At 48.9% G+C, this 12,196-nt stretch overlaps 2 protein-coding genes across 4 annotated transcripts in view; both read left to right on the top strand.

Annotated features, from left to right (window-relative positions):
• Positions 1-12,196, top strand: part of LOC135253813 (cytochrome c oxidase assembly factor 7) — a 123,989-nt gene that overhangs the window by 35,153 nt on the left and 76,640 nt on the right. The window lies entirely within an intron of this gene.
• The window catches only part of ralgps2 (Ral GEF with PH domain and SH3 binding motif 2), an 86,944-nt gene that overhangs the window by 32,437 nt on the left and 42,311 nt on the right, over positions 1-12,196 (top strand). For all 3 annotated transcript variants that reach the window (XM_064333585.1, XM_064333583.1, XM_064333584.1), the window contains exon 6: positions 8,958-9,041. In XM_064333585.1, the coding sequence (XP_064189655.1) occupies positions 8,958-9,041 (84 nt within the window). The remainder of the gene's footprint in view (positions 1-8,957; positions 9,042-12,196) is intronic.

Genomic DNA, 12,196 nt, shown 5'->3' with positions numbered 1-12,196 from the left:
ACAGAGACAATAAGGGGCTGTGCATGTCTTGTGCTTTTGCTATTGACTTCACTGCTCTGAAACCTATGTGGTGTTCAGATGCCTAAATAAAAACAGTAACTGCATTAGCCCTTCGCGTAGGGTGTGCGGATACACATGTAGGCACAAATACTCCCAAACGTCCACGTGTGAAGGTATACCAGGGCCCTGACCAGTTCCTTCTAAAACCAGTCAGCTAAGAAAATGAGCTAACACTTTACATTAAGGTTTCATTAACTAACACGAGTAAATGCATTAATTAACCTGAACAATGAATGAGCTGATCTATTAACATTTATTAATGTTTACTAAGCCATTAGCTACAGTGGAATAGCCCAGAGGTTGAGCAAGCAGGTTTCATGGTGTAAACAACGTGGTGCAAGTGTTACAGTAGTGAACAGTTTGTTCATGTTCACTTCCTTAAGTATTTCCTGTCAGCGTATGCAACGTTGCTTGTTTTTGAAAAATCTTACTCGTCCTCGTTGCGGAAAATCTTCTGCAGGAAGACCTCTGCCCATATGTAGGCTATTAAACGTAACGAGCCATTTCAGTGAGCTGCGGTTTTTGCCGAAGCACAGATATCATGCATGTTTTTAGTTTTTTGGGTTTGCTATCACAGTTTTTAAAAATTTCATCACTCTACTTCTCATTGTGCTGATTAAAAAAAGTGCTTGTGTGTTTGTAATGGTGCAGAATAGAACCGTTTTGGTCCGGTGTGTATGTAAGTCTCCACCTCTTACCCTGGCCACGTACCCTGGCTAAATGAGCTAATTGCCTGTGAAGATCACAGTAAAACGTCTCGTGTAGGGACACAGGAACAGTCCTCGGCTGTCATTCATGCGCTTATAAAGAAGTGTAGCTAAAATGACACATGGCGTAAATGTTAGTGCTAATTAAGTCATTTGGGCCAGATGTTGCCAGAAAGATACGACCTTCGTTGCCCTCTTCTGGTGTAGAACGCGCGGAGCATGTGTGGGCATGTTTTACTGCACTTTAGCATATGGATAGCTGTTATCAGTGCACTGAGGGTATCAGTAGAATATTCTTTACTGATAATCTCTTACTGATAATACCACAGCTGGAATGTTGTCTTTGTTGTAAAAAGATTCCTGTTTTTAAACTATGGTTGTGCTTGGCTTGTGTTCATGTGGCAGATGTCTGGGGAAAGCCAGATTGCTTCTAGAAGGGATATTACAGGTGGGCCAGTAGGGGGCGGTATTGTCTTTGCGTCAGGTAAACAAATGAGCTTGTATAGAGAGGTGCTCTAATGTGCGCTTAGTTGGGCAGGACACATGCATGAATTTTTATTTATTTATTTATTTATTTACTTATTTATTATTTTAATTCCAGCCCTGCTCATTCTCCTGCTACTGATCATTTAGTTGAATCCTTCTCGCTGGACTAATACGTGTTCAGATGTTTCCTCCTGTTCTGTCCCGGCAGAACCATAAATGCGTGGTTCATTTAAATACGCACGGCTTCCTGTGTTTTATTTTCTCACGGACGCACCCCCGAGGCGCCTTGTGAAATTGTAAACATCGTGTCTCGGTGCCGTATAGCAGAAAAATGGCTAGTCGAGGAAGACGGCTCGAGTTCCCGCTGGACTGAGATGATGAGAATAGCAGTGCCGCTGTTCTCTCACACCCATGCACACGTGCTAACCCGCACACGGCCACAGCTGGTGAACTGCCTCGGTGAGGCTGGTTTCCCACATCTCTGTGGCTCTCTGCGGACGGCCGTCATTCTCTCTCGTTTCATTATGACATCATGAAGAAATGACCTGTTTTACGCTGGCACTGGCGGCATGTTCTTTGAGAAACTGCGTTTACGCCATAAAGAATTTACTGGCTTGAATATGCCGACCAATCATTTGCTCACGTTCTCGTTTGTGTCCATTGCTGCTGCTTTGCCGACATCATTCTTCCAAGCCGGCCCAGATTTAGTTTCGTCCCCGTTCCCGGACCAGGTTGCCTCTCCCGCTTTCTCATCACGGAGTGATTTATTAAAAACGAGCATGTCCTCTTGGTCGAAACGCGCACTTGAATTTAATCGAGCGGGTTAAGCTAGCCCATAATTTACCTTTCTCGACACTGGAACCCAGTGCAGCGTTGCTGCCCTGCGCTGTTTTTCCATAAGTGCCTCAGCAGACGGAGCGTGCGGTCCCGGGGGGCGGGGGGGGGGGGGGGGGAAGAGGGCGGTGGGCAGGGACAAAGCCGCGTGTGATCTTTTAGCATCAGAATGCTAAGACGCCGCTACGTGCGCGGCTGACGGAGCCGGAGTTTCCAAGCCCGCTCCGCGCAGGTTATAATGGGAAAAGCACATCCGTGGAGGAGGAGGGGGAGAGGGAAGGATCGCTGCGATATTACTCAGTGTCAAAGCGTCAGTCCTCGGTAACGTGAAGACTTTGCCTGACGCCTCCCTGGGATCTGCGCTTGTCGTTACGGGCGGAATGTTACTCTCCTTCTCCGAAAAAGAGGGGGGGGGGGGACCAGCGTGCCGCCCCGTCAGGGTTTTTAAAGGAAGAGGCGCTGTGCTGCTGCTCTGGAGACGGGGGTCTCCTGGGCCTGCTCCTGGTTCCGCCCTCACTGGGATCCCGTTTGAGCAGGGCGGGGGCCCACTGCAGACTCACTTTGGCAGGAGGGGGCCTCTGCACGGTCCGTTAAAATGGGCCTGTCCTCTGCCTGCTGTAGTCCTAAATCTTTTCCCTCCTCCCACTTAGACCCATCCAAGTAACAGTGCCATGAGAAAGTATTTGCCCCCTTCCTGATTTCCTCTATTATTGCATTTGTGTCACGCTGAATGGTTTCAGATCTTTCAGACAGAATGTGATATTAGACAAAGGGAACCTGAGCAAACACATTTTAAAAATTATTATTTCATTTATTTAGTGAGGAGTTATCGAATGCTTATGTCACGCATGTGAAGGTCCCAAGGCAGCAAAGCATACCCACACCTCCACACTACCCACCTCCATGTCTGAAAGTGATTTGGTTACCCAGGTGTGATCCATACCCTGATTCATGACATGGTCGTAAAGGGTCAATAAGTTGCACCTGCGTTTAAGGCTTGCGCAACATGTGTGCTCCATCCTGTCCTATAAGAGACCAAGGCTGCGTTCTAAAGGTGTTACTTTTTAAGATGACGTCATTAGCATTACTGTGTAAAGCTCTGTTTGAAGTTGTGACAGTTACGTAATGTAATACAATATATGAATGTTGCACCGCAAAAAGCTGAAACCACAGGATCGCTGGGCTGGCTGAATTCGTCAGGTTATGACAGACTGCCTTTCTGTGACGGGGGCTCAGCAGACCCCTGCGAGGGCGGCGTGCGGCGGTTCAGCGAATACCCATAAACGGACGGCGGGGGCGCGCTGACGGCGAGCGCACTTGGCGGGTCGATCTCTCCGCGGCAGCGCGCTTCCAGGCAGGAGAGTGCTAAGAGTGCTACCAGAAGTATTTTTAGGAGCCCAAATTTTTCCCCCCGGTCTCCCAGTGCGTGATGGCCGCATCCATCACGCTGACGAGAGAAAGCCCTCTGCTTCTGCCTCCTCTGCGCGGGACCAGGCGAGGAGGCTCACCCCCGGCTCGCCGACGCTTATTTGGCTGGCGGTTCTGTTCTCTGGAAAATGGAAAACTCCATTTAAAAGGGGGGGGCCGGGAGGGGGAGGGGGAGGGGATTTGCTGAGCTGCTGAATCCTGTAACTGAAGCAGTTTTTTTTTTTTCTTCTGGGGCTTATAATGTGAATTTTATTAAAGTTTGCTCTGGGAGAGGTCTGGTTTTACTTAGCCGCCGCGGCGCGGGGCCGGCCGGGCTCCCCGCTGCAGAGGAGCCGCAGCTGACCAGGCCAGAGGGCCCAGAAAGCCTCTGCTCACATCGGGGCCCTTCTCTGGAGCCGCCCCTATGGAGCATGGAATGGCCCACGTAGGGTTCTCTCTCTTCATACTGGTCCTCCCCTTGGTCCTCCCATCCAAAACTCTCCCCCCCCCCCCGTCCCCCCCCCTTGCATTACTGCTGTAATGATCTGCAGCTGCCAGCTGTTTTGAAATATTGCAGACACCCCAGTGCTATGGCAACCGAGTTGGAAACAAATAAGGATTTGGCAGGCGTAGCTTGTTTTGGTTATTTGAACAGACCATTAGTTTGTCTGCACACCATGAAGACAATGCTGAACTTTTTTTTGACAAGACACATTGGCAGATCACATTTCATGTGAATTGGTCAAGTAGCAGTGGATATAGCCCAAATGAGAGATACAATTATGGAGCACTATGTTGAAAAACAACAGAAAGATTCCTGAAATATCAGTAATGCAATGTAGCACCACCTAGTGGCCAGTCTGTTCCAGTTGCTGTGCAGCCATTCAGACATACCCTTGACAACTGTGCTGAGAATCACCTATGTGGGTAGGCCAAAACTGAGTCTATAGTGCTGCCATGTGGATTGTTTGGACTGGTACTTCAGAGCTAATATTTGTCAGAGAAGAATAATTTTTTGACTGTTGAAATTGTCATATGCACTATGTCTCCCCCAGGTGGCCAATATGGGCAAGGTATCAACTGCTGCATGAGTTCAGCCATCCAAACAAGCCTGCCAAATTAGGCAAAGCTGGCTCTCACCAGCTGAAAGCTGAAAATTATTAGTGTGCAAAGGGAGGGGGGAAGGGGGGGCAATAAAATAAAAGGATCCTAACAAAACAAGAGGGACCCAGGCCCCACAATGCATGGACCCACGATAATAATGATAATAATAATCATAGTAATGTAATCAAGGTGTTGTTATGGATGTAGGATATTGATAACCTCTATGGGAGAAGGGCACCTTTATGGGAATAGGTGAGGAATAAAGACAAGGGAACTAATGCCTAGATGGGCTGATGGTTGTGCCTCTCTTCTTCAGTCTTTTGATCTGTTAACATGTAGGCTGATAGATGAAATCAGTGGGATTGTAATTGCTGAATGAGTCATGCATTGTGTTAAAATGAAGTTTAGGCCTAAGCAGAAGTATTTTGAAGAACTATGATATTTTTTTAATTGTTCCTGACGTTGGCTGTTACAAAGACAGGCATACACAGGGGCGTGCCCTGGACTGAGTTGTTTAAAAACCTGTAGGATATCCCTCCATGTAAATTATGACCTCCACCAGCCTCTGGAGAGAAACTGTTGGCCAGTATGCGAGTGGACATGTGAACGCTCTGAATTATGGGTTTAGCTGGCTAACGTCATGCACTTCAACATTCCTCCCGAACTTCACCATGTAATTGTGCAGCTGTATGAAACTTCCTCCCTTAAAGAGTTCCTTCTTTTGAATTTTGCAAGCACGGGGGCTGTTTTTAAAGCTTTTATAAAAACCGAATAAAAACGTGGCCGCGCCCCTCTGATCGGTGTTCTTTCGGGTCCCTGCTGGGTCACTGCTTCGCAACGGGATATCGTATAACTTCGTTAAAAAAATTTGGTTTTGTTTCCCCTCGAGATTCCCTCCTGGTTGAAACGGTAGGGCTGTGTCAGGCTCTGTCTGTAATGCTTACTCAGCGGCTCGTTTTGATTTGTTGATAAAACAACGAATAAAAAATAAATCCGGTGTTTGTTTTAAATGTCGAGATGCAGACAGGAGACGGCCGCGTCGATAGCGGGGCGCTAGCGGTCGTGCCGCGGCTGAATTCCAGATACCCCCAGAGATGAGTGGTGTATTTTTTTTATTTTTACTTATTTTCCTTTGTGTAACGCGTTGCCAGTGCGCGACGTTGAGGGCCTTCCTCAGTTAGTTGCCTTCGTGGCCGACAGATGAAGACGCTCTTGTGTCGTCTCAGGTTTCTCACCCTTGGGGGGGCGGGGGGGGGGGAAGGAAAAGACAAGATATCCATTCACTGCCGTAACTCACAGTGCTATCACTGGTAAAAAATCAAAGCAGACCGTGGTACCACAGGAGTGGTGTGATCGAAGGGTCAGGTTGCTCGTCTGTGGACACTCCCATTCGCTTTTCTACCCGATTCATATCTGGGGGGAAAGGGTGAAGAACTCCCCCCTCCCCCCCCTCAACATTCTTTCACCTCCTCCCCCTCCTCAAGTGCTTCAAAAGGGTTTCGAAGTGTGACATATTTACAAACTAATTTGAGAGACCAAAGAGAAGTATGAAGCCATATAGCTTAAAGACTACATACAACGTAGGAAGCCCTGACCCTTGTGAATGGAGGTATTGACACCTCTGAGAGTATGCGGAAGCCATTTTAGGTGTTTGTTTGGTAAAAACTACGTGGTGCAAATGGCCGCATTTATGACCTTCAAATGCAGATGTTTTTATCATCCGCCAACAGACATGCAGTATTATTTATATTTTATGTACCAGAAGGGTTATCATTCCATCATTTATATGGTGCCTGTCTGTGCAGTCTTGTCTATATCAGCGAGACGAGCATAAAGATCAAACTCTGAATTTAAGATGTGCACAGCAGTGAGAAAACGGCACGCGCTAAAAATACTGTCAAGGGGAATCAAAGGGACCGACCAAAGGGGAAAGAGCATTTAAACTCTTGATTCAATTTGGAACCAGTGACAGCGTTAACACATTTTCTCTCCAAATGCTATGCTCGTATTTTAGATTCATACTACATACAGTAAAGCTATGTCGTGCTATGAATGAAGCAACCTTCTCGAAACCAAGGTTGTTGGGTTCTTAATAACCTCTGAATAATTGAATAGGGACTATATTTTATACATTCCCTTGAAACCTGTAGGTTGTGACTGTAAATCTTTTACTATATATTACTATACTGACATTTAGATCTGAATGACTGTCACACTATCGACTACACATCTTTTTTGTGATAAGTTTTACTCCTGAGAGACTTTTCTTTCACCATTTCACCATTTGGGCCTACCAATGACCTCATAGGGTTAAGCTTATTTGTCTATGTATTGCACATGTAGTCAAATCCACCTTTTGGGAGCTACCACAGTGTGTGGGTATTGTGTCTTTCCTTGTGTTGGAACAGTGTCAGAAAGACCAGCACTAGACATCTCAAACATTGAGTTTCACAAATTCCTCAGTTTTCATTTCATTTTACGGTCAGTTGTCAGGTGATACTGTATGAGTGGAGTTATTTTCTCTAGGAGTGGCCAGTTGAGACCCATTTAGACAACGGTCTTTAGAGGGCCTGTTTAGAGTCGGCCCACTTACAGTTTGGAATCTCTCACAACCACCCTGCTTGTTGTCTGGAAACAGGAAGAAGCTGCCATAGCTGCCTCGTCCTTGTGTAACTCACGCATTGCTCCAGCAGCCTTGTGCTGATTGGCTGGGGATCACGAGCCGCAGTGTGTAGGTCTCCCTCTCCGCTGACCTACTTGCTGGGCTCACGGCAACAGGAGCTTCTTAGAAACATCAGCTGAACCGGTGGTCCTGCCTGACTCAGGCGCCCATTATTAATGGCAGAGAGAGACAGAGAGAGAGAGGGACAGCGAGCGAGCGAGCGAGGGGGAGATGTGAGTGACAGGAAGGTTGTCTGCGAAGACTGCGATGTTTAAAGAAACACTTTGGTTAAATAAACCAGGAGTGCTGAGTGCTGATGTTTGGCAGGTTTTTGGACCTGGGGGGGGGAAGGGGAGGGGAGGGGGGGGCTCATCCAGTGATAACTGCAGCTCCTTTCAGACAGTGCAGCTGTGACTGTGGTCAGTGTTCCCATTCCTGCAGGCACCCTAGGATGGCTGTGTTTACAGTCTGGTATCACAGACCGCCTGACTGTGAGGTCCACTCTTTATTCCAGCCCCTCAAATGTCTAAATATCATAGGCACCATTTTCCACCATTTTCACAGTTTCCCGGCTGCCAGCCTCAGCCCTGTGGACTCACCTCTTTATCTGACTGCACTGCACGGCTGGAGTTTTAGAGCTTTTAAGTGACTGACGCAGATGTAGCATACCTCTGAAATGCTATAATGGAGACTTTTTTTTATTGAGTCTTCTCTTTTAGCTAAGCAGTAGTTTTTTGGGAGTCTCTTGGCATGAGTGCATGTTAAATTCTCTCCTTATTAAACAGTGAGATCAAGCAAAGGGGAAACACACTAGGGGTCATTTTTAAGGGCCGGTATGCGATCAGCACATGTTGTTGAACCTCTTGGGGGCGGGGGGGTGCGGGGGGGCGGGTTAGGGTGGGAGGGCAGTTTCCATTGGGCTCGCATTAATAAGCACGCGTCTGTCCTGGAGCGGTCTGCGGCGGCTGGCGGCTCCGCGCGCCTCGTCCTCTGGGACGGGCTGGGCGCGAGTCTGCCGAACGCCGCTTGCACAACACTTTCCTCCCCGCTACATCGGGGCCGGGCGCTCGCCGTCCCGAGCCAGAGCTCCCCTGGCCCCGGGCCCCGGGCCCCGCACGCCCCCACTGTCCCGACTGCGCCCCCCCCCCCCCCAGTGGTGTCTGAGCACGAGTGTGGTCTCCTTGGCCCCACACCCGATCTTCCAGAAGCTCCTCTGCCAAGCATGAGGAAAGCATTGATTATTCGAGTGACGCAGGAAGGGGGCTACCAGGAGGCGTAAGGAGGAGGAAATGGCTGCGCCAGCCGAACGTTACACTGCCCTGCCCTTCGCGGCCGCGGCGCTAACGTGCTAACGCTGTTTTGCTAACGCTGCTACGCTGTGGAAGTAATTGGGGTAGACAGGGCTCCGCTGGCGTTCGTTCAGATGTGTTGCCGTGCGTGATGTTTACTTTAAAAAAATCTGCTGCTTTTTTTTTTTTTTTCCCCCTTGTAATTGGTTCGTCCCTTGCCTGTTTTGGTTTTGGGGTTTGATCGCGCATTTTATGTGGATTACGAGCCTTCGGTGCTGCAGGGTCTCAGGCTTTTAGTGGTGCCTTGGTGTCATGAGGAGTTCTGTGACCGTTACGGGAAAACAGACGGTGTTTAGACTGTATTTACATTTTCTGATTTTCTGTTTTATTTCGCCGTCTTCTTTCTAGGAGTTGTCTAGCTGCGGCTGGAACAAGAAAGAAAAGCACAGCTCCGCCCCCAATGCTGTGGCCTTCACCCGCAGGTTCAACCAGGTGAGTCACATCGATAAACCGAACGGCCTCACCCGCAGGTTCAACCAGGTGAGTCACATCGATAAACAGAACGGCCTCACCTGCAGGTTCAACCAGGTGAGTCACATCGATAAACAGAACGGCCTCACCTGCAGGTTCAACCAGGTGAGTCCAACTGCTAAAAAGAACGACTTTACAGTGGTATCAACCATGAGTCAATCCCTCAAAAAGAACAAGCGCAGGGATCAAATAAAATGGCGAACAGGCAATCCTTGTTCGCTCAGTTCTTTCTTTCAAACTCTCTATTGTTCTCTCTCTTTTAACAAAAGGAGTCTGAGTGTGTTGACTGAGTGTGGGGTGTCGGCTGTTGGCTGTCTGGCAGTCAGGTGATTGGAAGCTGCATTGAAGTTCTTTACCAGCGCGTGATGTTAGTACATGATATCTGATCTGGAACAGCCTGCTTCAATCACAGGCATATCCGTTAACACGCCAAAATCCCAGGGCTAATCTGTCGAACAGAACTACACTCGGGAAGTATTGCGTGCCACCTTTTTCATGCAAATGACGTTCTATCATCTTCTCCATAACTATGTTGAGAATGGTCCACACGGTTTACCCCTTTGGTGCTCACCATCTATTCTCAAGACTCCCAGCTCTTAGTTTTTAGCGATGGTCCGTCGCTCCGCCTGTCCTTGCTTCGGCCAGACACGGCCCGCGCTGCCTGACTGGTGTGTGTGGGCGAGTGTGCACCTCGCTCTGCTGTTTGGGGTGACTGCGAGGTCTTCTCATCTTGCTCCACAGCGTTGTACTCTTCACCTTCAAAGATCAGCTTCGTGTCCGTCCAGGACAAATATTAGCGTATCTGCAAAGAATGCGTTTCGAGCGTTCGGTGGAAATTTCCTCCGTTTGTAGCGGTACCCAAACTACCATTCAAGATGTTACGCACTGGGCTGTCGGAGCCAAGCAAAATGAGCCTTTTGAATAATGTGACTTGGAAAATATGGAGGGAAAAAAAGAGAAAAGAGTCCCAAAAGAGACCCTATTATTCATTTTATTGTCATCGTCAACCTTTGGAACTGAGTGAAGGTGTTGTACCAAGGTTGGTATGAGTGAGAAGGTCGTGCCAGTGTTCCTGTGCCCCCCCCCCCCCACGCCTCCCAGGGCCTGAGCAGTGGTTCCACCCAGAGTCCTGGGTCAGTTCCCCGTCCTCCAGGCATAAGTAGTCGAGCACAGCACGACTGGGGCCCGGACCGCCCCAGCTGCGATTACCGAGAAGTCCTAACCCTCCTTCAAGTTCCTCGCCTCCTTTCATGAGAGGGAGACTGATGTTATTAAATTCCTTAATCCTGAGTTACCGCTCTTTGCCTGAGTCCGTGTGATCTTTAATTTATTATTATGGTTCGGTTGGAACGGCGTAAGCCAATAACGGGACAGGTTTATATGACCATAAACTGCACCGTAAAGCCTCGTGTTTGGGAGTGGGGCTCTTAAGGCTCGGTCTCCGCGGTAAAGCCTCGTGTTTGGGAGTGGGGCTCTTAAGGCTCTCTCTCTCTGTGTCGTATATAACTGCGGTCGATGGGAACGTGCGGGGGACAGAGACCGCGGGCCCTGCAGCCAGCCGTCTGGGCTGTTTGTGTCCCTCGCCGTGGCCCAAGGCCCGTTTCAGCTGGCTCACAATGCTGCCTTTTCGTCACCGAAGCCGTCGCAGCTGATTGGCTCCTTTCGTCACGTTGTCGTACTTGTCTAATTTTCACTCTCCGTTACTCCATTTGGATAGTCGGTGCTTGCTTTGTCAGTGTGCAGCAGCAGTGCTTTGCAGCAGGTTCACACGGTGCAGTCTGTAGTTCATGTGTACGGCTGGGATTGGCTCGGAACATCAGGGGGAGTCCTTTGTTTTAGTGCATAATAGCCCCCCCACCCGGCCCTGCCCCACCTTGTGATTCAACCGTACAGACTCCAGGTGCTGTGTTAGCAGTGACCTAACACTGCTGCTCGTAGCAGTGCATCTGTCAGCGTGTGGAAGCAGGGTACCCTGACCCCTCAGCCTCTGCTCTCGTAACAGTAACCTTCTCCTCTCTGCCCCTGCGCTCCCTGTCTAAATCGCCCTCCATCCTCTACGTCCTCCTCACTCACAGACTCCAGATTAGCACTTGACAGATGTTCTCCATTAAGCACATCTGGTTCTCTTTCCCTTAGATTTTGTGCGTTGGATTTCGGAAGTTTTCGGGGTAGGGGCAGAGCGCCGTGTTGCTTTGTTTTCCTTTTTACTCCCGTGATAAAATCAAGCGACAGTGTCGGAGGGTCACGGCAACAGGAAAACGAGGCTCGGAGACATTGTAACAAAACCATCCGTGAATGTGTGGGGTGCTAGCACTGCCCTCGGGCTTGCTTGCACAGTAGCGATTTATTCTTTAGCACTGGAAGCATCTCCTGTGTCACTCTCCCATAAATACACATGCAGATTGCATTCGGGCAGTTTTATTACGGTGGGGTTACTTGGGGAACACCTTGGGAAATCTGATTCTGTCATGTGCCGAGAAGTAGTGTCCCACCAGAGGGATGTGTCCTGGAAGCATCCGATCCCCGTGGCCATGGCGACCAGCGTTTGTTGTGATTCGTCGGTTGGCATGGTATTCCCATTATCACAGCTGAGGCTCTTTTGGAAATCCAAAGTCTGTTATTTATTTCCATTCCGTTCCCTCCCCGGCAGAATTGATTACCCTTGGCGGCAGGGAATGAAAATGAGGTCAATATACAAGCGGGGAAACGCAGAACTCTGGAACTCGGCTGCAGTTGGGTGATGTCAGTACCTGAACTGAGTTCCGCACGCACTCCAGCAGCGAGATTAGCGCTGATCTCCCAGGGCTGTATTTCTGACTTGGCTGCGTGGACACCTTTTCGTAAAGCTAGTATCTGTCTGAGGGAGCTTTCAGGAACAATCTGTGCAGACTGCTGTGGAAAAAACCTAATACCGCCGGGGGGCTCATATTGCCCTGTTCTCAAGTAGTTACGACAGTACTGAACCCATGTCATAACTGATTTATATACTTAGGTAACATTGTGCAACTGGTTTTTTATGAAGTAACGTTTTTCTCTTTTTCAGACGACATAGAAAGTAGGGATTTCCTGTGCTTTAACCCATTAAACGTGCTTGGTTTGCTTTGTTGAGACACATG

This window comes from Anguilla rostrata, chromosome 4 (genome assembly GCF_018555375.3).
Source record: "Anguilla rostrata isolate EN2019 chromosome 4, ASM1855537v3, whole genome shotgun sequence".
Classification (NCBI taxonomy): Eukaryota; Metazoa; Chordata; class Actinopteri; order Anguilliformes; family Anguillidae; genus Anguilla; species Anguilla rostrata.
The sequence above is the reverse complement of the archived record's forward strand: the minus strand, read 5'-3'. Positions and strand labels throughout refer to the sequence as shown.